General features: G+C 38.4%; 1 protein-coding gene across 3 annotated transcripts in view; it reads left to right on the forward strand.

The window, feature by feature from the left end:
- The window catches only part of LOC126299513 (protein FAM102A), a 409,085-nt gene extending 384,369 nt beyond the window's left edge, over positions 1-24,716 (forward strand). For all 3 annotated transcript variants that reach the window (XM_049991476.1, XM_049991475.1, XM_049991474.1), the window contains 3 exons: positions 13,785-13,981; positions 15,520-15,659; positions 24,461-24,716. In XM_049991476.1, the coding sequence (XP_049847433.1) occupies positions 13,785-13,981; positions 15,520-15,641 (319 nt within the window). In that variant the 3' untranslated portion in view covers positions 15,642-15,659; positions 24,461-24,716. The remainder of the gene's footprint in view (positions 1-13,784; positions 13,982-15,519; positions 15,660-24,460) is intronic.
- Positions 24,717-27,073: the final 2,357 nt, after the last annotated feature.

A 27,073-nucleotide genomic window follows, 5' to 3' on the forward strand; every position in this document is an offset into this window, starting at 1 on the left:
GAGAAATTGTGTGCGCCTCCATAGTGTGCACACTATCCTTCGATCTACCTTGACCTCTCCTGTGGACCAAAAGACTCAGTAGACCATGTGGTTTTTTTGCCGCCTGTTCCTGAATGTCCTTGATGCATTTCTGGGCTCAAACATGATGTAAACTGATGGGTGTATGGTCAATGAATGAAACGGTTTTGCCTACATACTTGCAAGATGCGGTAAATTATGCACCATGCCGAACATATGCAGTGTATTGACGGCAGAATTCATGGCCATTGCTTAAGCCCTCGGCCACCTTCATTCTTGTGCTGATGAGTTGTTCTTAATCAGCAGTGACTTCTTGAGTAGCTTCAGACTGTTGATAATTGCTACTCTCAACACCCATTGGTTGTGACTATCCATGACCTCTCTTTTTTTATTTATTATTGTTTATTTATTATTTTTTATTTATTATTTTTTATTTATTTATTTTTTTACCTCTGCCATCCTGGATGGTTGGTCACTTTTGTGTGGGACCCTGATCATGTTGGGATTTGAGGGAACGAGCATGCTGACTGGTTGCCCAAGTTTGGAGATGGGTTGCTGGAAACTGACCTTTCTTCAACTCCCCATCAACAATTTCTGGAGGTTCGGAATGCAGATTGGTGTGCCCTGGTTTCTCGGAACAAACGGGGAGCAATAAAGAGGACCACAACCATGTGACAGTCTTCTCTTGGGCTTCTTGCAGGAAATGTGTCATTCTCTGTCAGTTTCACATTAGCCACACTTGGCTGACCCGTGGCTATGTCCTGCGATCTGAAGATCCACCCACTATCAGTGTAAAGGGTAAAGGGTAAAGGTCCATTGACAAATGCAGCTGTGGTGAGAATGATTTCGAAGTTCGAAGCAATGGGCTGTTTAGACAATAGACCACATAGTGGCTGACTGAGCACAAGCTGTAATGCTACTGAGACACTTCAGGAAGAAATGGAGACTGTAGCGGGTTTGTGTATGCACGGGGAAGTCAGCACTCGTGCAGTCACACATTGCACCGGCATTCCATACACTACTGTTTTGTTGGCAGTTAGGCATACCCTCTGATGCTATCCGTACAAAATCCATCTGCATCATGAACTGTTACCTGGCGATTTAGTGAAGAGGAGGGCATTTGCGATGTGGGCGTTCCGAAAGATGGCGGATGGTGATGATTGGTTGAGTAACGTGTTGTGGACCGATGAACCCCATTTCACACACCGAGGGTCGGTCAGTGCCCACAACTGCAGAATTTGGGCTACCAAAAATCCTAGAACTGTCGTGGAAACTCCATTGCATGACGAGAAAGTCACGGTATGGGTTGGATTTACCACATCTACTGTTATCGTGCCTTTTTTCTTTGAGGAAATGTGTGATTCCGGTTTTGTAACTGCAACCGTGACGGATGAGAGGTATGCTGATATGTTACAGAATTGCATCATCCCCAGCCTGGCTGATAAACGCCTGCTGAAACGAACGATGTTTATGCGGGATGGCGCTCCACCCCATATTGCTAGACCCATGACAGATCTCTTGTGCATGTCGTTTGGTGATGATCATGGGCTCAGCCGCCACTTTCATCATGCTTGGCCTCCCAGGTCCCCAGACCTCAGTCTGTGTGATTATTGGCTTTGGGGTTACCTGAAGTCGCAAGTGTATCATGATTAACTGACATCTATAGCGATGCTGAAAGACAACATCCGATGCCAATGCATCACCATAACTCCGGACATGCTTTACAGTACTCTTCATAACATTATTCCTCGACTACAGCTATTGTTGAGGAATGATGGTGGACATACTGAGCATTTCGTGTGAAGATCATCTTCTGTGCTTTGTCTTAGTTCGTTTTGAAAGTTATTGCTATTCTGATTAGATGAAGTGCCATCTGTCAGACATTTTTTGAACTTTTGTATTTTTTTGGTTTGTCATTCCAAGCATGTGTGCCAATTTGGAACCTCTCTTTCTACATTATTCCTTCATTTATCCAGTTTTCAAATTTATACTGACTTTTTGATCACCCGGTATATGCCACAAAAAATTATTCATCATTGGTTCATAACATGGTTTTGATGGTGTAATTGATAGAAGTTATATTCCCAAGTTTCCAGCTGTACTGCCAGTTTCATTTTTAATTCCAGTATTTCAACTAACATATTCATCTTAGTTATGTGCCATTAATGACCATCTTAGATTTGCTAACTGCAAGGATTTCAAGCTGTCTGTGAAGCATTATTGCTGATACATCTCTCTCTCTCTCTCTCTCTCTCTCTCTCTCTCTCTCTCTCTCTCTCTCTCATATTCACACCAAAGTTTGATTCTAGACACACACTGGACTCATTGATATGCATTTCCTTATGGCAGCATTAGTGTGATACATAAGCCACATCAGGATATTTTACTTTGAGAGATGACATGGCTGTAAGTCTTTATTTCAGTGACTGCACCATGTCTGTAAAAGGTACATTTTCAAGAAAGAACACAGATAACCAAGAGAAGCCAAATAAACTGTAATAATTCCTGCTGTCAGGGACAACTCAACAGCTCCAACATTACACGTGAACTGTAAGATGAGGCGTGGTGGTGGTGGTGGTGGTGGTGGTGGTGGTGGTGGTATCCTTGTGCTACATTTTGTATTCTTCTACTAATCGGATACTTCCCAATTGTTTAGAACTGTGTGATGTGTAAACAGATAATTTGTGTAGATCCCAGTTAAGTGTGATTTTATAGTTGACAAATGGATATTTAATCAATGACAGTGATTTTTAAGTGCCTGCTAAGAGTTTTTGGGACTGATTATTAGTACAGAGAACCACTGCGATCACATTCACTAGTTCACGACAGTGTCACTGTAGATCGCTTTTGAAGTCATTGTATCTAATAAGTTCTTCCAGCAGTTTTTCATTAATTCTGCATTTTCCACAGTTGTAATGCCTGGTTTGTTGTGTTCCAGCACTCATTCTATCTGAAGTTGAAAGTCCCACAGCAATTTTGCCTGTATGATTTTGACAACTTTTTCTGACTTGTGGTCCCACCAGTTATTTGCCACTGGCAGGGGGTAATTTTAACAATAGTCCCAGTGGATCATTGGTGCCTCTGCTGGTGGGCTATCTTTTGGCAACAGCTCAAGATGTGGTTGACTGTTTCATCAGTTTCTTTATAGAGTCTGCACTTAGGGTCTTTTGTTGCTGATTTCTTAAGCCTGACTTTGTTGGGGTTAGTTCTGATGGATAGTTCCTGTGCAGAAAAAAATCAGTTCTGCCGTTACCTTCTTTAAGGTTATTTAGGTTGCAAAGATTTATTATTATTACTCATGTTGTTGTTACAACAACAACAACAACAACAACAACAACATGTATGGTTTCACACATAATGTCATGAATAGTCTTAGATCATTAGTGCCTGTGCCACCACAATTTTATGGGGTTTCTAAAGTACACAAAAAAGACTGCCCTCTTTAGACTAATAGTTAGTAATATTGCCACATGCATGTACTAGTTGGCAAAATATATGAAGCACATTCTCAGTGAATATGTGAGGAGGTGCACATCCTATATTCACAATTTTGCATTCTTTGTAATTAGCCTGAGTCACTTGTGGCCACAGGATGTGGAGATGATGGTCAGTTTTGGTATCATTTCCCCTCTTTACAATAATCTCTTCTTGGAATTAATGTGTGGGAATTGTAACTGGTGTTCTCACTCACGCTGTTTACTGTTGGGGGGGGGGGGGGGGGGGAAATGAACAAAGTAATGTGGCAACCACTTATCATCAACATTTATTGATATTGAGAAGGCCTGTGATACCTCTTGGGCATATTCATTGTAAATGGGGCTCAGGGATATCTTCATATCTTTATATTGCTCTTTCATCTTCAGTGCTAGATGCAATACTTGGAGAAACCATGTAAGAAGTGAGTGAAGTGCAGTAGACTGTGTCTCAAGGAAGTGCTACCATGTTTTCTATCACCATTAACCATACATTATCTGGTACTATAAGGTTGGTGAGAGCAAAGTCTATTTGATATCGAGCAATATCACCTGTGGCTTCTCTATGCCTATACATATAGTGAGCCACAGACATGTAAAAGATGAGCGCGATTGTCCGTCTCTGTACCAAGGATGGTGACCTGCCCTGATGTATACTGCATTATCTCCTTTTAGCACAATAAGCATAGAGGGTTTTGTCTGACCTTCAGTCACCAGCCTGTTGCTCAAACCCACGTGCCATCTAGTCATTCTGCACCTGTGCAAAGAAAGATCTCAGTGGATTTGGTGTTGACCAAACTCCAAGCCTTGTTTGTAGCTGGAACTGACTGCCACTCAAGGCTTATAAGAGGATAAGAATTAGTTTAGATTTCCTGGGAGGGAGAGGGAGAGGGAGAGGGAGAGGGAGAGGGAGAGGGAGAGGGAGAGGGAGAGGGAGAGGGAGAGGGAGAGGGAGAGATTTTGTTTCCAATATATATTTTGTACCATCTTCCGTGAGAATCACAAGTATTTTTCTGTTTATGTTGCTTGGTGTAAGTGGTGGGATGACCTCAACTACTCACTACTTTCCTGATCATGTTCTTGAGTTCTTCCAGAATGAGTTCTATGTATACAACAAAAAGACAGACAGGCAAGCAGTCCTGAGGACACTGAAGTGGAAGAGAAATATTCATTCCCTAAATTTGTTCATCTGCTCAGATTCCGTAAGTGAACTTACAGCCTTCTGGTGCATGTTCACAGCAGAGAAATCAGTAGAGGTGGTATTACATGTACACTACAACTTGATGATTCAGGGCAATGAACAGGTAGTTGCACCAGCCAAGGAGATCTACACAGTCCTCCTTGTTAATCTCCAGATTTTGGTATTGTACTCTAAAACAAGGATTCCTCACACAAGAACACACTCCAGTGTGCTTGTTGCATACAACTGTCTGTATGTCGGAATGAGTTCAGGGAGCTGAACCCAGTTTGCACATAAGGCACTCCATACTTTAGCAGTGGACTTGTTCTCTGTTTTGGTTGGTGCGTGACAAAGTATCAAATGCCATTCAAATTTCTGAATTTCCTTCCAGACCCACCCAAAAGTGAGGGCCAGAAACAATTTGTAAATTACTCAAGCTGATGGCAGTACCAAAATTTTAAAATTAAACTATTTTATACCTTTTTCATAATTTTATGTTTGAACAAAATTTTGTACATGTATTCCGTTTCAGTACAAGGGGCAGTCAATTGAAAATGATACAGATGGAAAGTAAGTAAGTAAATTGTTCATTATTTCAAAAGGAATCTCCACAACTGCTAATACATTTATCCCACTAGAGGCAAGATAGCTTATGCCTCCATGGACAAATGTTTGCGGTTGCCCACAGAACCATGATTGTACTCGCATGCACACTTCTTGGTTACACTGCAGGAGTTTCACTGGGAAGCCCTTACACATTCTCCATACAATACTGATCTCTCCCCATGTCATTTCCATATTTTTGGAGCCCTGAAGAAAGACACTGCTGGCTGTCGATTTGCCTTGGACGAAGAGGTGCATGCCTGGGTACATTTTTAGTTCCATAGATAATTGCAAATATTTTTCTGTGGAGGCATGACCTTCTTGTCTGACAGTGGAAAAATGTATTAACAGTTATGGTCATTACTTTAGAAATAATGAAGAGTTTACCTAGTAATTTTCCATTTGTCTTGTTTTTATTTGACTGCCTCTTACATTTTACTGTTTTTTATTGTGCTTTTTGTGTGTCAGTTTTTCATATATATTATTTTATATGAATCTTTAAATGTCAAATTTGGAGTCTAATGACTGCAAAGTTGTATGTGCTTAAAAAATTGTCAGTATAACCACTAGTTGTGATCATCTTGTACATGGAACATTGATGCAAAAGCCCAAGAAATTTCTAAACTTAGGGTGATGAGTTATCAGTACATTTGAGACACATTCACACAAGCTACCAGTTACAACAGAGAAGAACTCCTGTAATTCACATCCCAGCAGGTATCCGATTTTCAAATTAACAAAAAACTGTCTCTGTATGAACTAAAATGAATCGGTGTAAAATGGTACTACATTCTTACTTCAACTGTGATGAAAGAGTAATTGCAGATAGTACCTTAGGGGAGCACAATGGTAAGCTGCTGCTTTCATGCCTGTGGCCAGCGTAAATGCTTAATCATTCCCAACAAAAGTTATCTTTCTAATATTTGAAAATAATTTGTCTAAGTAACAGTATGTAAGATACATCATTTGAAACACACATACTTGGTCTTCAAATATTCATTTTTTCCCGTCTCTTTGCATTCTTTCTTTGATAAATTATGTGGATCAGTATGCTAAAATCAGCTCAAGGTAGAGAAAAATACAAGTTGTTTACTAGCACATGGAATACTTACATTGTGCATAAGTTAGGTGACTGGTAGCTAAAATATGTTGTGAAGGAATAAAAGCTGTTACACCTAACCACACAATGGGGCAATGTACTCTAAATGAATGTACAAAAAAGGAACTTCTTTCTATTATGTTAAGTGTACTATAGACTTGTCCTTTCAGTGTCTTACACAGTATAAGTAAGTCCAGAGAGTTCGTTTGAAGTTAGTTTCAGGTACATAATGTAATTAATCTGCATTTGAATGCTATTACTTTTTAAAGTTTTTAATGATACTTGTATCTAATAGTTTTTTGGTCAAATGTTTGAGCAGAGTGAAAGCAAGACTTCATAGAAATAACTTAATGGATCTCCGTTCAAATTCTCATAGCCAGATGAAGAGTGAGAAGTGAAAAAAATTGATCAGCCTAAGGTCTAGTTCTGCAAAAACAAACAAGCAAAATTGGGTAGTTAAGAAGTAGTTAGTGATCTGAGGGAAAATAATTCACGGACAGCTGCTGCCAGCTGTAGAAATGAAGAATAAGGGTCTAACATTTTTGTACATAAGATGTTACACTGGTGTACAAATTGCAGAATTTTTTCTTTCATGTTGAAAAATAAACTACATATCAAATTACAGCATAAATTGAAACTTCTCTGCTTTCTCTTGATCTATATACACGTGGTGGTGGTGGTGGTGGTGGTCGTATAATAATAATAATAATAATAATAATAATAATACCCAAAAGTTCATGCAATGTAACATAATACCGTACAGTTAAAAGGAAGTCGCGCTTGATCAAGGTACGTGTCACTTTCCATTTTTAACCAGACATGTCTGAGGAAGGAAAGAAATAATAATAATCAATATTTAAATACAGCATATTTCATGCTTTCTGAAGAAAGCATGAATATAGGAAATTTAAAAAAAAGTCAATGTTATGTGACTGATTTGTCTAAAAGGTAGAAGGAATATGGATTAGAGAAACATTTGTCACACCTCCTTTGCTGTGCACGATTTTGAGCGTCATTCAAGGGCACGTCAGATGTTTCCCTAATCCCTTTTATTTCCCACTTTTAGATAAATCATTTCACAAAACATATTGTGTTTATTTAAGCTGGAATGCTTAATTGTCTTTCCATTTACTTTGTGGTAAACAAACTGTATAATTTTCTTTGACTATAATGCACTTCCATTCGTGAGCAGAAGTGTTAAAAATAGTAGTAGGTCATGTATTGGAGGTACTGATTTCAGACTTACATATAACCACTCAGAACAATGTTTGCAGTAAACCAACCCTAACAAAACTAATAGAATAACTTCTTTAACAATAAACTGTTAGTGTTTCTACTGACCTTATCAAGAGGATAAATGTTTATAACTTCTATATCAACATGACATTGAGTCTTATTACTGCCTAGTGAGGAAGACTGTTGGTGTAGAAAGCTGAGACTTTTGCAGTACGTGAATCAGAAAGTGATTTGGGGCTACAAATTGGCCACAACAATGTTAACTACAGCAGTCTTCCAATGATCAGAGTGCTGATTGTCTGTGACATTAAGGGTTCTTGCTATGTGTTGATGTAAAATTAAAGCATACTGTTAAACATTGCCAGTGGGAATGCATTACTGATTGTACTTCTGTTGCCACAAGTATCTTCTAAAATGGATAATTGAAAATGAGTGTTAACTTATAGCACATATCTTGTTACTAAAGTTGCAGACACTTCACATGATCCAGGGAGATGTCAGATAAATGCAAACATGTTGTTCTAAAGATAAAAAAAAGGTTAGAAGTTACAGATAAGATAGAAAAAGTCATAACTGTAGCAAAAATTTATCATTATATTGGGATAGGTATACAAACAGTGACAGACTTAAAGGAAAAACTGTTTGTGACCAAAGCTGATAACCAGGCTGAATTGTCAACAGTGTAAGTACCTGAAAACTTCAAGTGATAGGAAAACAGATACAGCAATGCAGTTTTGGGTTCCAGCAAGAATTCTCATATCAGGTCCAATGTTGATAAAGTGGGAGGGTTGATGAGACTCCAAAGACTGAAGGAAAATTTTAATGCTTCGTTAGGATGGCTGACTCAACGTAAACATTGGTATGGGATTCAAGAAATTGCTGTTGAGGACTAGGACCATAGATCTAACAAAGAAGCAGCTGATTCTTTTTGTGATGGATTCTACAGCTTCAACAGGCTGAACAATTATCTCCCAGAACAGATTTACAAAGCTGATAACTGAACTTTACAGGAAGGGAATGCTCACACGAACTTCAGTAGCTCAGACTGAACTGAATGCTATTGAACATGAGTCTGGTAGAGAAAGGCTTCTTTACTGGATAAATTCAAAGAGTGAACACATTGAAGTCGCCCACTCTTGACAAACTGAACTGTTCCTGATATATGTGCCTTTCTTATGCCATGTTTGTAAGGTGGGCAGTTACAGGACAAGGAATAATTGTTGAATGGATATAGCCTTTGGAGGGACAAATGGGTGTCAAGCGATATTAAGTTTCTTTGTAGTAGTCAGATATTGCTTTCCAGCATCTGCTCGGAATTGTGCTATTTGTTATCTTATCTTATCTGTGCACGAAGAATCGTGAAAAATTGGTGCAATGTGGCAGACTTTGTTACCATATTTATGGAATTTAGAAACTTTCCAAAACCGTTTTGACTGAATGCTTGCTCTTAAAGCAGTAGAGATACAGCGTCTGCAGAGAAGTTTCAAGGATGTGGCTAACATGTAATCGCTACAAGAAATAATGGCATAGTTACCAATGTATCAATCGACAAGTAATAATGGCATAGTTACCAATGTATCAATCGACAAGTAAAAAAGCCTCTTTAATCTCTCTTTTCTTCTTTGTTTTTCTTATTGCAATTGTAGGAGTATACCTATACCACAGTCTCGGAAGCCGTTACACACTATATCCCTGATCTTTTTCTCACTTACTAAGGGTAACTGCCACAACTAGGAATATCAACCTTTTGTAAAAGTGGTAATACTGAAGTCCCCACAGTCAGTGAGGGCCTAAACTGACAGTATGCGACAAAAAAAGTTAACAGTTACATGAGCATAAACCAGCTTTATGTCCTCCACAATCATGAAAAACTTCTAATATAAGACATGTATTCTTATCTCTTAGTATCATAAATAGACTATATTATAGGGAGATTGATTTTCTGAATGATTTAATTCGTATGCTCTGCCTTGTTTTCTCCATCTCACATTGTATGCAATGGATCATTTTCACAAAAGTGAATCTTATATTGATTTATTTATACATTCATTTATTTACCTTTGCTTTTTTGTTCATCAGTAGCACCTCTCTCTCTCTCTCTCTCTCTCTCTCTCTCTCTCTCTCTCTCTCTCTCTCTCTCTCTCTGTGTGTGTGTGCGTGTGTGCGTGTGTGCGTGTGTGTGTGTGTGTGTGTGTGTGTGCACGTGCGCCTGCTTTATTTCTTGTCTGTCTTTTATCTGTCTATATCTTTATTTTAAATTAGCAGTGCATTTGTTCTCTCATTTCTCATAACACTACATGCTCTCTGTTCCATATTCCTTACCCCGTAACCTGCGCCCTGTTACTGCTTCATCCTAAACATTATCTGCTGGATATGTTTTGTTGATTGAAACCATCACAAAATGGATATATCGTATATATATTACTATGCAATATTGGTAAATGACAAGCAAATGAACTGCTTGATGTTCTGGGTGGTGGGTCTTATTTCTGCAGTTTTTCAGAGAAGACATACCTTCTTGATTGTTACACTGGCTTTGATTGAGTTGCTTTCCACAATATGAGTAAATGACTCTATTACTGCATGAATTAGTATGGTGGCTTAATTTAAGCTCATGTGTTTAATTAGACAATTAATTGAATGCTGTCTGCAATTTTCACTAGATTTGAAGTATGACACTACAGTGTGTTTTAAAAGTTGTACAACCTAATTAACTAGTTATTTGTTGTTTTTATCTTTTTAAAAAATTTTATTTGTAGCTATGTATATCCAATTAATATGTAGTTAATATCCCTATAGATGTGTGCCATGTGAAAATCTTATATGTATAAAAAACCTCACTTATAGTGATTGTGCTTCATTTTGTTCTTAATTGGTGTGATTATCCATACAGCTCTCAAAGAAAGCTGTGCATGTTACAGTTAGCTATAGATTTCTCAGTGTTTTGTGTGATTCATTACACAATGTTTTGTGTGTTATACGCTTATCACAAACTGATGTAAGGAAATGTGCACAACTACTATTTTAAATTAGTTTGTCCAAGCTGTGTGAATTTTTTAAAATAGAAATGCAGTAGAATGATGACAGGAATGAATGTTGTTCATAAATTAGTGTAACTCCTTTGTGAAGATTACATACAAAAATGTTCATTCCCGAGAGGAAACAAGTATGTAAAATTTGTCAGTGGTAATGTCATCATAAAATGTAATATTTAATAATTTTACTAAGCTATTGTAATATGATATTTGGAATGGCTCAAATGGATACTATTCCTGCTCATGCTTCAGATAGTATGAACTGTTTAGATGACTTATTAATGATGTAAAAGATGCTACAGGGCTGGTGCTGGAAGTTTCCACATACATTTTTAGCTAAACAAGTAGAGATATACCAAACTGGGGAATACTGTTATAGTTAAACATCACACTTCTTATTTAATCTAAAATGTAATAATTAAAAGGGAAGTTTCTCATTGCCTACTCTGATTACATCTTGTATTTCTGCCACAAAGATCTGTGCTCATTTTCCTAAACAAATAAGCATCTCTGACATTGTCGAGACCTTTATTATTAGTGTGTTCACCATATGTCACATAGTCCGAATGTATTATTTGTTGTTCATTTTTTATTTGTTTACTTACTTATTGTTTCCTCATCTTTTTGGGGAAAATATGGTTCAGACACCATATCCTGTAGCTATGAAATACAAAAGATAATTCAATACAATAAGTAATACACTGAAAGTAATAAATAAAATAGTTTTCAGGCTTAATCTTTCACTTTGCTGCAGAGAGTACACAATTTTGAAGTATCCTGGCTGACTAGTATTGTGTGCTGGAACTGAACATGAATCCATAACCTTGTCTTTTTCTGGCACTGCCCACAAGAGGCAAGTGGGGTTGAGTCATGATCTGGAAATCAGTTTGAATCTGCTAGGAAATCTGAAAATAAGTGTTCATGGAACTTCTCTATATTTACCTGCCTCCATGGATAAAGTAGGAAATACAGGCTTTAAAATGTAATTAGAATTTGAAGACAAAATTAGATGAACTTTGTGGTACATATGTACACCACAAATAAGTAATGCCAGAAGTCATTAATCTAATACAGTTAGTAGTTTAATGCATTCTGTTTCTCTCTTCAAAGACTATATGGTCTGTAAGTATGAAATGAGGTATTAATTCCTTCCTGTTCCCAAAACTTTTCTGTTTTTCATTTCCTAATGTAAATAAATATTAACCCTAAATTAGTATCAAAAATCTATAGTTAACACCACCCAGAATCCAGCAATTGGACATCAGCATCGAAGCGGGTTAATACACTGCCTGACTGAAAAAAGTGAAGCTCCAGAAGGGAGGAGGAAATGGACTGAAATGTCATCATTTGAGAGGGTATGTGATATTATTGCAGTGATGACAAAAACACTTACAAAGAGTTTGGGAGTATGGCATTACACCCTTTGCTGGCATCGATACATGCACTGATGTGGTTGGGAAGGTGTCATAAAGTCTTCATAGCATCTCCATAGGGAAGCTGGCCTACAGTTGTTGTAATTGGTCCTTGATACCCTGGGAACTGGCTAGCACTGGGATGGAACTGACGTCCGAAACATGTTTTATTGGGGATCTTTGACCATAAGATCATCTCAGCACCACACACACACAGACAGACATACAGCCATGTACTCTGTGTTTATGAGAATTAGCCTGTTGAAAAATGGTGCCACAATAATTTTATACAAAGGGTAACGCACGAGGGTGCCCATTGTCCCCATCAGTTTCCTCAGTCACTACCAGCCATGACATGAAATTATACCCGATGGCTCTCCATACCATAATAGCAGGGATAACAGTGTAGCACCTCTCAAAGAGATGGGAAGAATGGGACCTCTTCCCAGGTAACCATCATACTCAACGATAGTCGTCCAGGGCAGCAAAGAACCACGATTCATCTCTTGACTCAGTGTGATGCCATACATCAGCAGTCCACACATTGCAGTCATGGCACCAGTTCACAAGCAGCCTTCTGTGCTTTTGTGTTAATGGCAGCCTGTTCACAGGATGGTAATTCCCTAGTCTGGCTGCTTCTGGCCCCTGGCAAATGGTGTGGAATGACACAGAAATTTGCAGGGTGTCATTACTATTTTATGGATGGTGGTCACACATGTGAAGGGTTAAAATGAGCTTGGTGCTCTTTTTACAGCAGATCTCCATTGTGGTGGTCAGTCATTGTCATCCAGAATCTTTATGGTGAGTGTGTCTGTCCTCACATTCCCATGCAATCCAACATCAAGCCACTGTCACATTCAAAAGCCTCGCAAATCTGGGTTTTGCACAATTTGACCAGCCTGGAAAACTGAGACCGACAATGAGCTTCCTTACAAACTCGGTCGGGTAGAGATACTATGGTCTCGGTGAGTATCCGGCATTTACATTGTCCTTTACAGTGATCACTCAACTTTTGATGCTGTTCAAGCACCTCACATACTTTACCAGGCTTGATAACGACACTAAACCTGAACAGCACTGATGGACTCTGGTGACCATTCTGTCACAGAGAACTGCAACTCTAGTCGCACTCATACCTGCCAGTACTGTGTACAAGTGCAACGTTAGTGACATCCAACCATGTCTTTTGGATGCTTCACTGTTTTTGACAGGCAGTGTATAATCACTTCAATTCTCACATAGCTGCTCCTAGACAGCAGTTTCAAAATGTGTTTTGAAATTTCCTGTTGGCTCTTTTGTGAGTTAAGTATTATTCTTTAATTTTGTTGGTGTAAAGAGTCTTAAAAAGAAGTATACCTTAGCAAATGCTGTAGGCTATATTTATTTATTTATTTCCTTCCTGACAGAAAGCATACTTCTTTTTTTAAATTTTGTATTAAAGTTTCAAATGAATCACAAATACAACAGTGCAAGTGGGTTTAATGTAAATTCATGGTACCTCCCTTAAATTCAGTTGACTATTCCGATTAATTAGACTCGCTTCTTCTTTCCAAAACTCCATTTTTTATAATTATCTTTAACTTAGCATATCAATGATTGAGATAACACATGTCCATTGAGTCATTAAAGATTTTATTGGTATTTGCAGAGGAAGTACTGGAAACTACATATTCAGTTGATTTGGGACAATACTGTGTGTTTTAACATGGTACATCACTTCTGTTGCAGAAATCCTAGCTCTGGCTCTGGACTAAGTGAAACTGGTTCTCTTGATCGTGCAAAGGCAGCAATGGAACGACGGAAAAAGGCAGCTGAAGATGTAACAGTTCCAGGTCGTGTTGAAGTGACACGAGTAAATCCTGACAGCCTGATCGATGAATTGATTAGGTCAACAAATCTTGACCAACCTGATGAATCTGCTGAGAGTGAGTTCCATGTATTATGTAACAATAAATTTCAAATTATACTTCTATTTTACTGACAGTAATCATGTGATTACCAAGTACTTGTTACATTTGCATGTACACTAAACTGTACACACATCTCAAACATACAAGAGCAGCATGAGGGAGAACTTAAGTTCTGTCTATTAAATTCTGATAGTGTAAAATCCTGAAACTCTAAAGGCATCAGGGATAAAACATTACCCACAACTTGCACAGAAACCAGGCAACAGTTATATGAGTGGAAGGACATGAAAAGAAACAACAGTTGAGAAGGGAGTGATACAGGGTTGTAGCCTCCCCCAAGTGTTGTTCAGTCTGTACATTGAAAAAAGAAGCTTGAGGAAACCAGGGAGAAATTTGTAAGAGAAATTAAGGTTAAGGGAGAAGAAATAAAAATTTTGAGGTCTGGCAATGACCTTGTAATTCAGTCAGAGGCAACAAAGGACTTGGAAAAGCAGCAGAATGGGAGTGTCTTGTAAACAGGCTACAAGATGAACACAAACAAAAGTATAATAAGGCAATGGAATGTAGTATAATAAAAATAGGTGATACTGGAGGAATTGGATTAGGAAATAAGACACTAAAAGTAGCAGGGCAGTTTTGTTAATTAGAAGGAAAATAACTGATGATGGCTAGAGTAGAGAGGGTATAAAATACAGACTGGCTGCTGCAAGCAGCAAAGTATTTCTGAAAAGAGAAATTTGTTAAATTCTAATATAAATTTTTAGCATTAGGAAGTCTTCCCTGATGTCATTGGTATGACACATAGCCTTCTCTAGAAGTGAAACATGGACAGTAAGTTGTTCAGACATGAAGAGAATAGAAACTTTGGAAATGAGTTCTACAAAAGACTGGCGAAGATTAGTTGGATAGATCAAATAAATATTGAGATGGTACTGAACAGAATGAGGGAACAAAGATTTGACTAGAGCAAGGGATTGGCTAGTAGCACACATCTGAGGCATCATTACATTATGAGTGAGGTAATGGAAATAAAGTGTGAGGGTAGAAATTGTGGAGGTAGACCAAGGCCTGAAAATAGTAAGCAAGTTCACATGAACATAGGTTCCCGCAGTTATTCAGAGATGGAGGCTTGCGCGGGATAGACTAGCATGGAGAGCGCCATCAAACTGGGGTTAAGACTGAACACCACAGCAGCACTAACAACCACAACCACTACAATAAGAATGTAAAAATGTAAAGTTATTCTAAATACATTTGTGAAATCACTGTCCATGCTGCCCGAGAAGAGCTGGCTTGTCCATAAAAGATGTATTTTTATCAAAGAAGTCTCTATTCAAAATCTTTGTAGTGGTTTCATGTGTATCAATCTTGTTGTCAGTGAATATTATTTTGTGTAATAGTTCTGAGAAATTTATCCTAACTAATCAAATAATAACACATTAAAAAGTGAAATGATTACTTCTGCATGACATTCTCTGTAATACTCAATATTGATTTGAGGTGCTTGTGTAATTCGGGTGGGTTCTCTAAATTTCTTTAATATTTATTTTCAGCTTCAGGTTTGCAACTCTTCATAGCCAAAGATGGTACAACAGCACTAGGGTCTCATGAAGTGAAAAGCCAGATGTCTGCAGGTGTCTTCAAACAGGTTGTTATGAAATCTGATCCAACATAACAGAGAATGGAAATATTTGTAAGTAATCATGTGAAATTTAATTTATTTAATACTATTGTGGGTTCTAAAATATGTGACTTTGTACTTCAGTTAATTAAATGCCCAGTTCCAGGAACTAGTCAAAAGGCTTGGTATCAAATTCATTCATCAGTAACCAGCTAGGATTAACTGGTTCATGCAGAGGCAGTGGTATATGACATCTCCAGATGGAGAGCTGTAGATAAAATTCTGTGGCTATCACAGCAACTTTTGGTTTGACAACAACTTACTTCATGTAGTTAATCACTTAATTAGTTGTGGGTTAAAGTAATGTATTGTGTTTCCCAGTGATCTTTTACTTGGAATACGTAGAACAGGATAGACAATTTTGTTTATGAAAAGCAACAGGTACAATGCTGTTTCAGTTGACAGGAAAAAAATAATGTAATGTGAACTACAAAAAGTATTGGTCGTAATGACAATACTAAGGTAAATGGGTTCTATTAACAAATGAATTAGAGAGAAAATATAAAAAGAGATGTCATATGAAAATGGAATTAGGTTTCTGTATTTTGAATACTTCAATGAATACAAAATCATTGGTGTTTTTGTGTCAGCTTGTTGATATATTTCCTGTTGGATTTTCTCAGGATATTCTGTTGACATTCCTGTAAAAACTTTCCTAATGTTTTGCTAGCATGAGTAATTGGCATCATCAAAGGTTTGCCGTCCCTGTGTGCCACCAGTAGTAGAGGCTGAACCTTTGATAATTCCAGCCACTCATCGTGGAAAAACAAGACAAAAAATAATAAATAAATGTTGGCCAAAGATTCCAAGAGCGAAACTAATAGTTAACATGTCACTTAAGAGTCATTAACACACATGAAAATAAAGAATAGTGCCATATGCTTCTCTCAGTAACTCCAATGGTATGTGTGTTCCATATAATTAGGTACTGAATAATCAAGCAGCCGTTGAGGCATGTGATCTTTCTATAATTTTCATGCTATACCCAAGTTATAAATAAAACTCATTAGCCACTCTTCACTTTTAATGAGTTGAGCTTTCATAATGCTTTTTATTGTTAACAGCGTTCAAAAGAATTAAACAGTTTTAAGTACACTGCTTGACAAAAATGGTAACTTGTCCAGAAGACATGGTCAGATGTCAATGTTACTTCGTACATGTACAAGCTATCAATAGGTGTATAAGTGATTATCTTTCTAATCCTCTGTAACAGGTAGATCAACCAACAGAGCTAATTAGTGTTACCAGGCTTTGTACGGTATATATATAAGGGATGTGAGCTGCATCTGCTTGCAGTAGTTCCTTGGTACAGAAGTCCTGTACTAATCATCATAGTACAATCACAATCCAAGAAACATCTCACAAAATGACTGCAATGAGGAGTTGGAAAATCTGTGACTGCTCCTATTTTCTCCAGATTGGGATGGACTCCATCGCCATTCACTAGATGTACCCAGATTTGTATACCTTGGACAGTGAAGATACACTTCTTTTGCTTCCAGCAGAGGCCTGCACTCTGAACAGACTTCAGCATTGTTGTCAGGCAGGTTAGATGTTCTTAAAGTGTCTTTGAAAAAATGACTGTCATCCAGATAGCAAAGACATGTCATTCATTTAAGGCATCAAAGCAGGTTGTCTACTATATGTTCAAAGGTAGCTGGAGTGTCACACTATCCAAATGGCATGACTTTACACTCAGAGGCCAACAGGAGTTATGAAGGCAGTCTACTCCCAGTCAGCCTCATCAAATTTGATTTGCCAGTAGTTTCTCTCCATGTCCATAGCTGAGAAACACGTGGCTTATTTCAAGCAGTCTAGGGTGTCATCAGTGTGCTGCAATGGATAAACATCTTTCTTAATGATTTTATTAAGTCATTGGTGGTTGACACAGAAATGCCATGTGCTGCCTTCCTGTTTCACAAGCACTCCAGGAGAGGACAAAGGACACTCTGAAGATTCAATGATGTCTGCTTGCAGCATCTTCTTCACTTCTTCATGGATTACCCATTGTTCAACTGGCAACACCCTATATGAGCACTGGCTGTGGTGGATGATAACAAGTGTTGATATGGTGTTTTACCATAGCGTGGTTGGTTTGTCTTTTCTTCACTACAGAGTTGAAAGCATCCAAAAATTGACACACAATGGCTATCACTCATCGACATTGTTCCCTGGCCAGACCAGATTATATTGGCAGTTCATTAGCAATTTCCTCCCCTGTAATGTCTGTAGCAGTAGCAGAGCAAGATTCTTCACTTATGATACTAAGCTGCACTTCTTGGACTTGTTTGGGCTGACCCCACACACATTCCCATAGGGATGAGTTGTGACTACTCTTTACAATTAGTGAGCCAAACTACTTCTTATTATTTATGATGCTTATGATCATCACTGGCATGTAGATTTATTTTGTGAGCCTGAATAGCTTTCTGTAGTTAACAAAAGATTCCCTGTTTAATTGAGCATCTCGATGATGATGATGATGATGATGATGATGATGATATCATCATCTTCAGCAGCAACGATCCATCCTGAGCAGTCTTCAGTGTGTATGCTGGTTAGAAAAGCTTCGTCAGTCTGGAGCTCTGATCCTCTACAACACTTCCCAAGACATTTTATCAAAAATCAGATGTTCTTGAAGTTGGAGTAAGCATTTTTTCAGACCAAAATGTGCAAAATTTGTATGTACACACTCAATCAGATCATCAGTATTATGTTTTGGGAAGCAAAGTCTCTACAATTCTGAGTTTCTTCTGTGGTACAAGATGACACGAATTAAGAGATTTTGTACATGGATGCACTTCAGTAACTGTGCATGCAAGAGCTTCAATGGGTTAGATATAACAGCCAACCGGTTGCAAAATTCAGGTTCATTAGAATTTCACCATGGTTTCAACAGTTTTAAAACCATCTTCTTCAGAAGATACTGTACATAAAATAACACCATCCATAGCCAATGTGGGAGTTGTTGACTCTGTCTAGTACATGTTCTCCACTTGATCCCCATTTAAAATATATTATATAAAAGTAGAAGCAGTCTACTATACGGCTTTGTATTAAAACTTTTTTAAATATCACTTATGTGATGCTGGATACAACAATGTTATAGTATGCCACTTGAAAGATTTGTATAATTAACATTTAAATATAAAACATGGCATCCAATTCTATTGACCATAAATATGTGTGTTCAGAGCTAGTGCCATGTGTTGACTGAAATCCACTGACATAAATGGCTTTGATGAAGGGCAAATTGTTATAGCTCAATTCTTGAAATCCAGCTTCCAGGAAAATGTAAAGCTGGTCAGCTGTTGGCTTTCTACTGTCTGAGGCTTACCTGCTCTGTTGCTCTGTAAAGCAGAGGAGGTGGTGGTCAGTGGCAGACCTGATGACAGAGAGTAGTGGTGGTGGTGCAGACACAAGAGTTTTGGAGCATACTGCTCAATGTATATTGTTGAACATTGGGCTTCACAACAGATGACTCTGGTGGTTCCATGTTGACCCACGTTCTTTGTCAATTACAACTGCAGTGAGCATGAGATCTAGATTAGTCCATGGATCAGCAGAAAAGTGTCACTCAGTCGGGTGAATTGCGTTTCTTGTTACACCAGGTTGATAGTTATTTCTGGATTCACCCTCATTCAAGTGAATGGCAGCTTGAAATGTGCTCCACACCATGGACGGAGTCCTGAGGGGTAGTATTACGCTATGTGGGACATTAGGCTGCCCCTCTGTGTGACCTTTGTTAGTAATCAAAGCCACCATGACACCTGTGGGCTATGTGAATATTATTGATCAGTTGCATTCCTACACATTTAATTTCTCCCCAACAGCAGTGGCTTCTTCCAAAAAAGATAGCTGTCTCTGTTGCAAGGCCACAATCATACTGCAGTGGTTTCAGGACCATGATAGTGAACTCAGTTTGAGATCTTTGCCACCAAATTCCCATGATCTGAATCTGATTGAGCATTTCTGAGGTGCCATCGGGTACTAGCTCCATGCCTGCCAACCACCAGATGGTAATGTACAGGAACTGTGTAACCTGAGCATAGACATCTGATGCCTCATCCCACCAGAAACCTACCCAAGTATAGTCCAAGCCATGTCTTGCAGAACTGCTGCTGCATAGCATTCCAGAGGTGGACTGACACTTCATTAAGCTCGTGTGCTCCCTCTCTTCCTCCTCCCTCTCTTCCTCCTCTGTTCCTTCTGCCCCTCCCCCCCTTGCCCTTGTTCGTTGCCCCCTCCCACATTCCTTGCGCCCCCCCCCCCCCCCCCCCCGTTCCCTGTGCGCACGTGCGCGTGTGCATGCATTTTATTCAAGAGAATTACTGTAAATAGCACAATTTTTGTGTAAAACTATTCATTGCTCCTTATTTGTAGATGATTTTTTAAAAATGTTCTGCTCTTCATGCAGCCTTTCTGAAACAATACAACCTGTCAAAAACCTTACTAGATAGGTGGAAAGACTGGTTTTAAATGTTTTACACAATCCTGTGTGTCATTTAACTTTAGAGTTTTACTGTTGATCTTTCTGATCTTTCAATGAGGAATGCCATTTTAAATTTTGTCAGATTGGTGACTTTTTGGATCTGCTTGCTACAACAAACTTACATGATTTCTGCACCTGAAAGATTTTTAATGAATGAGACCCATAAAATAACTAATTTTATCCACAAAACATGGGGTATGGAGTGTTTAGTTGTGCTGCTTGATGAAGTCCCTTGATAGTCCAACATAAGGGAATCTGGCTGGTCACAATGACATTTGGTACTAGTCCCACCCCAGCCTCTATAACATGCTGCTTCCCACCAGATGCCACCTTCTTATGGTGCAGTAAGCATGTAAGTATTATTGGAATTTCCCTGGAGGGAAAATTTGGAGAACTGGCCTTGGAAGCTGACTGCACAGTGATTCTACTGCTGCCAACATAAATTTAGCATAAGGACCACAAGGGGGTGGGGGACTAAAAACTAAACTCTGTTTGAAGAGGCCATGAAGGCTCAATGGTACTGATTGGCTGCCATGTCATCCACAGCCCACAAGCATCACTGGATGTGGATATAGAAGCATATGTGGTCATCACAAAGAAACGATACAAGAAAATGGAGCTCATATGGAGGGTTTATCCCTCATTCTATTTGTGAATAGTACAGGAAAGGAAATGACTAGTAGTGCTATGGGTACCCTCTGCCATGCACCATATGGTGGGTTGTGTAGTATGGATGTAGATGTAGAACATTTATTTAGTACATCACACTCGTACACCCCTTACTATTGTACCTCTATCCATACAACAACAACTCAATAATGTACTGTTTGTGATTGTGTCATAAAAAGTGACTGTGACAAAAAATGAAAAAAGTCTTCATTAATAACTGTTCCTGAGCAATCAACCCTTTTGGAATTTGTGTAAAGAGTTACTCTTTAGAAATTAGTGTGACACATATTAATGTATTGTGAATATCAGCTTGGCTTTTTACAAGATCCAGAGTTCTTCTAAATTCATCTAATGCTTAAAAATAACAACCACTGATTATAGTTTTTAAGGTATGTTTTTGTAACATTTAAGACAACCATCACAATTTTCACATTGTGTATTTAGGGTATACGTAGTGGACAGTCTTGGCTACCACATCTTTACCCTGTCCGTATATCAAAGACCAACATGCCATTTTATAGTCCAGAACAATATATGATTGTGAATGCATTGGAGCATGTGAGGCATGAGTGGGGAAGAAATTTTTCATAAGCTTAGATTTTATTAATGCCTTCAGAGTGATTCAACAGATGTAGCCAGTAGAGAAAATGACCCAAAGGATTCATTACTTGCTTCTAGTGGTACAAAAGCAGGGAAAACAACTATGATTTACTATGTACCAGGGCATTCCAGTATCTACGGTAATGAGGAAGATGACTGACTTAGTAGTGTAAACGCTTGAGTTCACTGTGAAATATTATTCCCTCTTCTTTTAAGGTATTGGCTCATTGTTCAGAGAAAACTTCATGTACTAATGGGAGGATGAAAGGCAGGAAGTGATGGAAAATAAGCCATTGTCTGGCTCCTCTGACCAATAGCTGTTTACTCCAGTTAAAGGACGCACCTATTTCTGGTACACATGGTATTCACATTCAAGTTGATTGTGTTTTATATACTGTTGAGAAGGCATCAGTATATTTAAGTCATATTTGTGTAGTTTCAGGAGATGTTTTACATTTGTATTAGTGGAAAATTATACCTTGTTGAAGACTATGATATCAAGTGCTCAAAACAAATCTTGTTCTTTTCATCATTGTTATTGTAGTTAGTGTCACCATAAAAACCAGGAATGAAAATTTCTACTAGACAGTGTAGTAAGATACTGTGGTTGTGATCCATGGACTATGCTAATTATTCATCTAAACCGTCATCTTAACTATGCATTGAAATTGGATGAATAGTGGTGAACTCACCAGTAGATAATGTGGCGTTGAATGTCCATATGTGTGTAAATATTGCTTGTGTTTGAAAACTCCTTGGCACAAATATTTTGAGCTAACTGTTCATCACTCACAGCTGCAAATGGAACTTTGCAGAAGATGAGATGTGTGCCATTGTTTTCCCATCCTCAGTTATTAATGGGGTGTGGACTGGAACGTACTTTGTCACTCTTCTCAATCTGCTTCATCTTCATTGATCTAATAGTATTGGTAGCTTTTTTCATTTACACATTGAGTAGTTTTGCTTCTAACCTTTTCTTGTATATTTACACCACCAACACCACCATGACCACTGGGAACTTCTAGCATGGAGACCATAACATTTGTGTCAAATTTTGATGTCTGTGCCCACCTCTGCCTGGTAAATAGATATAACTATTCTTTATCGGTGTCATCATACAAAATACTAGGAGATGCACTGGCTGGCCAGAAGGTATGAGGGACAGTCAATAAGTAATACAGCACAATTTTTTTCTGAGAGCAGGTTGGTTTTATTCAGGATTCCGATACACTATATTATTCCCCGCTCTTTTGGCTACAGAATCTGATTTCATGCTGTAATCTCTCTCCAGTGCTACAGCTTTACGCCACCTTACGGGGAGAGCCTGTATGCCTGCATGGTGCCACTCCAATGGTTGATGTCAGAGCCAAAATAGTCATGCTTCAATAACCTCCCCACCATCCATGTACTGCTTCCCACAGAGTGCATCTGTCACTGGGCCAAAACGATGGAAGTTGGAAGGTGCAAGACCTGGGCTGTAGGTTGGATGAAGAAGAACAGTCCAATAAGTTTTGTGAGCCACTCTTGGGTGCATAGATGTGTGGAGACTTGTATTGTCATGGAGAAGCGGAAGTTTGTTTGCATTTTTGTGGCGATCAACACACTGAAGTCATTTCTTCGACATCCTGAGGGTAGCACAATACACCTCAGAGTCAGTCATTGAACCATGTGGGAGCACATCAAACAGAGTAACTCCTTCAGAGTCCCAGAAGAGAAGACAGTCACCATGATTTTACCAGTTGAGAATGTGGCTACGAACCTTTTTTTCGGAGGAGATTGGTGTGGTATGACTGCTTGGTTTGCCGTTTCCTTTCTAGTTTGAATTGATGAACTCATATTTCATTGCGTGTGACAATGTTTAGCAAGAAACTGTCCTGATGAGCCTCATAATACACAAGAAATTCTGTACAAATTGAGTCTCCCAACCGGTGGATGAGGGTCAGCTCTACTAATACGGATGTCCTTAAGCAGTGAGATGTCGAGGTGTTAAATTATAATCTGTCGATTAACTTGAATGAGAGTGTTGGCATGTTCCAACATTGCAGGATTAACAGCTGTGTACAGCATACAGACATTGGACAGATTTGAGCTACCTTGTTGCTATCACAGCGGGGACACCCAACTAGTTGTTGTGCTTTCGTTTACTGCTAGGTATCTTTAGACATTCTGCAATCACCTATGAATATCTGTGGTGGTCTGGTTTTCCTACACAATAAATGCAATGCTCTCTGCTTGGAATGCATCTCCATTACAGATGCCACTTTGAAGGCTACATATAACACTGCCATCTATCTGTACTTCATAAAACTATAGGGGCTGAAGTGGGAATATTCCGTGACGTCCCACAACAAATTTGGTATTTTTTCAACCAAAATTGACTGAGAAAAGCATGTTACATTGAATATTGAACACTCCTTGTAATTTCAGTAGGTGAGTTTCCTACTGCTTGGCAGTACCGAAGCTTTAAGCAGAACAACATACTTGCAGCTTTTGGATCTAAATGGAGGAAACAGAAACTGGTTGGCATTGATTGAGGTGAGGGGTGTCACTCAGACATTAAATTGAGAGGCTGTCCACTGGTTGAGGATAAGAGGTGGCAAAGACAAGAAAGTGAGTAAGAGCCCACAAATAACAAAAATAAAACTGTAGTAAGCACTGTGTGAAACTACAGTTGCTTGATGGGCAGAGTGAAAAGTAAAGGTAAAGAGGAAGAAAAGAAAAGAGAATAAAGGGTGGGGTAGAAAGTGTTGTGTGTGTGTGTGTGTGTGTGTGTGTGTGTGTGGAGAGAGAGAGAGAGAGAGAGAGAGAGAGAGAGAGAGAGAGAGAGAGAGAAAATATAATGATGAAATTAGTTCAAATATAGTAATATAGTGCTACAAAGAGCATATATTATTTTAGAAAAGATTTATAAATGTTTCTACTACAACTCTTCACCTGTTTTATTTGACTGTTCTCATTTTGTGTGTTCATCTATGCATAACTCAGAAATTGTGTTAATAATAAACCGATATCTCTGTGTATGTTGTTTAATTACTATCTTTCTCTGTTCCAGGAATTCAAGGAATGTAACACCATGGAATTGCAGTCAACGCGAAAGTACTTTGAATTCTCAGGAATTTACATAATCTTTTCTTCCCCTCCCCTCCCACCCCCTTTCTTTGGAGGCAAGGATGTATTTGAATGTTATGTTGTCTATGAGTTTTTCATAGTCTTTAAAAACACATTCTGTATACATAATTTATCTAATTTTTCATAAATTGTGAACTTGTAAATTGCATATACATTATACAATAAAACGACTCATTTAAGCCTTTTATTTTTATTCCTATAGTTTCTGTATCTTTTTTCTTTTTGGTTTTTATTTCTGTGTGCATTGAACAATATACAGAAAATTTGAAACATGCAATTAATGTAACCTGCATACAAAAAAAAAGATAAATTGGGAATGAGAGTATGTGGAAAGCGGGATGAACATGGTAAGGCTTACTAAACCTGTAAAATTTCTGAAGCTACATGTGCTTTTCACATGGTGTCAAATGGTGAGTGACAAGCAAGTTAGAAATTCATGTGACCATAAAAAAATCAATTTATGAAATACACAACTTCATGCAAAATATGTTGGTGAAACATCTTATTGGGAATTCTAGTGTGTTCTGGTCCTATGTAATAACATTAGTCAGTCTGGTGTGGCAATAGATGACAGGAAGGGGAAGATGTAGACGGAGGAGGAGAAGGAGGGAAAGCAAGAGTTGAAGTTTTAAATTCTGCATTAAAAAAAAAATTTCATTCCCACAGGAGAATACTATCGACAGACACAGACTCCTATATGGATGACTGTTCTTGTTCTCTATGCACATAAATGATCTAACTGATAGGGTGAGCAGCAGTCTATGCTCGTGGTCGTGTGGCAGCGTTCTTCCTTCCCACGCCCAGGTTCCCGGGTTCGATTCCCGGTGGGGTCAGGGATTTTCTCTGTCTCGTGATGATGTTCTTAGGTTAGTTATGTTTAAGTAGTTTTAAGTTCTAGGGGACTGATGACCATAGATGTTAAGTCCCATAGTGCTCAGAGCCATTTGAACCATTTCTATCTGGCATGAGGAAAAAAAAAAAAAAACCAGGCAGTGAGTTCTAAATGTGGAAGGAAATACGTTAATGCAGACTAATAGCAAAAAAGAACACTATACTGTATGAATAAAGCATTATTGGTGTGCTGCTTGACAGTCACTTCTATTAAATTACTAGGAAGAACACTGCTAATTGATATGAAATGGAATGAGCATGTAAGTTAGATTTTAGTGAAACTCATCTATAAAAGAGACTGTGTACATAACACTTGTGCACTCCATTTGTGACTACTGTTCAAGTGTTTGGGATCACCACCAGATCATATTAAATGGCACTGGAGGAATTAAGAAGTGTGCTGCCAGATTTGTTACTGACATGTTTGATCTACATGTGAGTGCTAAGGCAATGCTCGAGGAACTGAAATGGGAATACCTAGTGAGAAGATGATGATTTTTTTGCAAATCCCTACTGAGAAAGCTTAGAGAACTGACATCTATGGTAGTATGCAGAACGATCCCACTGGCATCAACACACATCTCGTGTATGGACCACATAATAGAAGACAAGAGAAGTGAAACCAGGGCTCATACAGGAACATACAGTGAGTCATTTCGTGCCAGCTGCTTTTCATAGTGGAACAGGAAATGGTATGACTGTCAGTGGTACAAGGTACCGTCTACTACGCAACTTATGATGGCATGCAGAGTATGTTTGTAGAATAACTGCCCAGCTGGCATTGAGTGAGTCTGTGTTCAATGAAACTGGTGGATGTTTTATATGCAGAAACATTGGAAACCTTAAGTTTTGCATGGTTTAGTGAATACAGTGGCTACAGTAATGAAATGTTCTGTGCTGCAGTGAATAGAAGTATAGCCTTAAGTACTAATGCTATAAGGAAAAAAGAAATCTTAGCTTTAAAGAGAGCTGCAGGTGAAGATGACAACTGAGTGTGAATATGTAATGCAATAGTTCATAACATGTGGAGATGCTTGCTGTGTCCCAGTTCTGCTGGGCTAGTGGAGGCATATGTGGCTGTACTTGAATATACTGATATTTTGTAGAAGCATGCAGGTACAAAGCAATCCTTGGGATTGAATCAAATGACTCTGCAAGTGTGTTAGGTGTTCATTCATGAAATGACAACACCTACTAACCATAATGAACCATTAATAGCCCAGCAAGATAACTGTTCAAAAGTTATCATGGATTCAACAACTATTGAGTCATTCTAAGGATTATTTGTGTTCAAAATATTTAACAGGAAACAAACACTGTAAGGAGTCACTATTGGGCTTTTTTTTTCAATTTTCATAGAACATTTTGGAAAGCAATCTCATTATCCATGTGGTACATTTTGATTATTTTATGTATGTAATTATCTGCGATGTCAGTTCACTATTAATTATGACCTCCGCTATCATGTGTATTGCTGCCAAGGTTGGACCCAGATTTATTCGTGATACTCCTCCCCCTTTTCTGTTTTCCCTGTCACTGTAAACTACTGAAGTTTCCACACATGATTTTGTGCTGGCTCAGTTCCAGAAGAGGATTTTATGGTTCATTGTGTGGCTGAAAATACTGTAGAATGAGGAACATTAAC

Source organism: Schistocerca gregaria, chromosome X (assembly GCF_023897955.1).
Source record: "Schistocerca gregaria isolate iqSchGreg1 chromosome X, iqSchGreg1.2, whole genome shotgun sequence".
In the NCBI taxonomy this organism is placed as follows: Eukaryota; Metazoa; Arthropoda; class Insecta; order Orthoptera; family Acrididae; genus Schistocerca; species Schistocerca gregaria.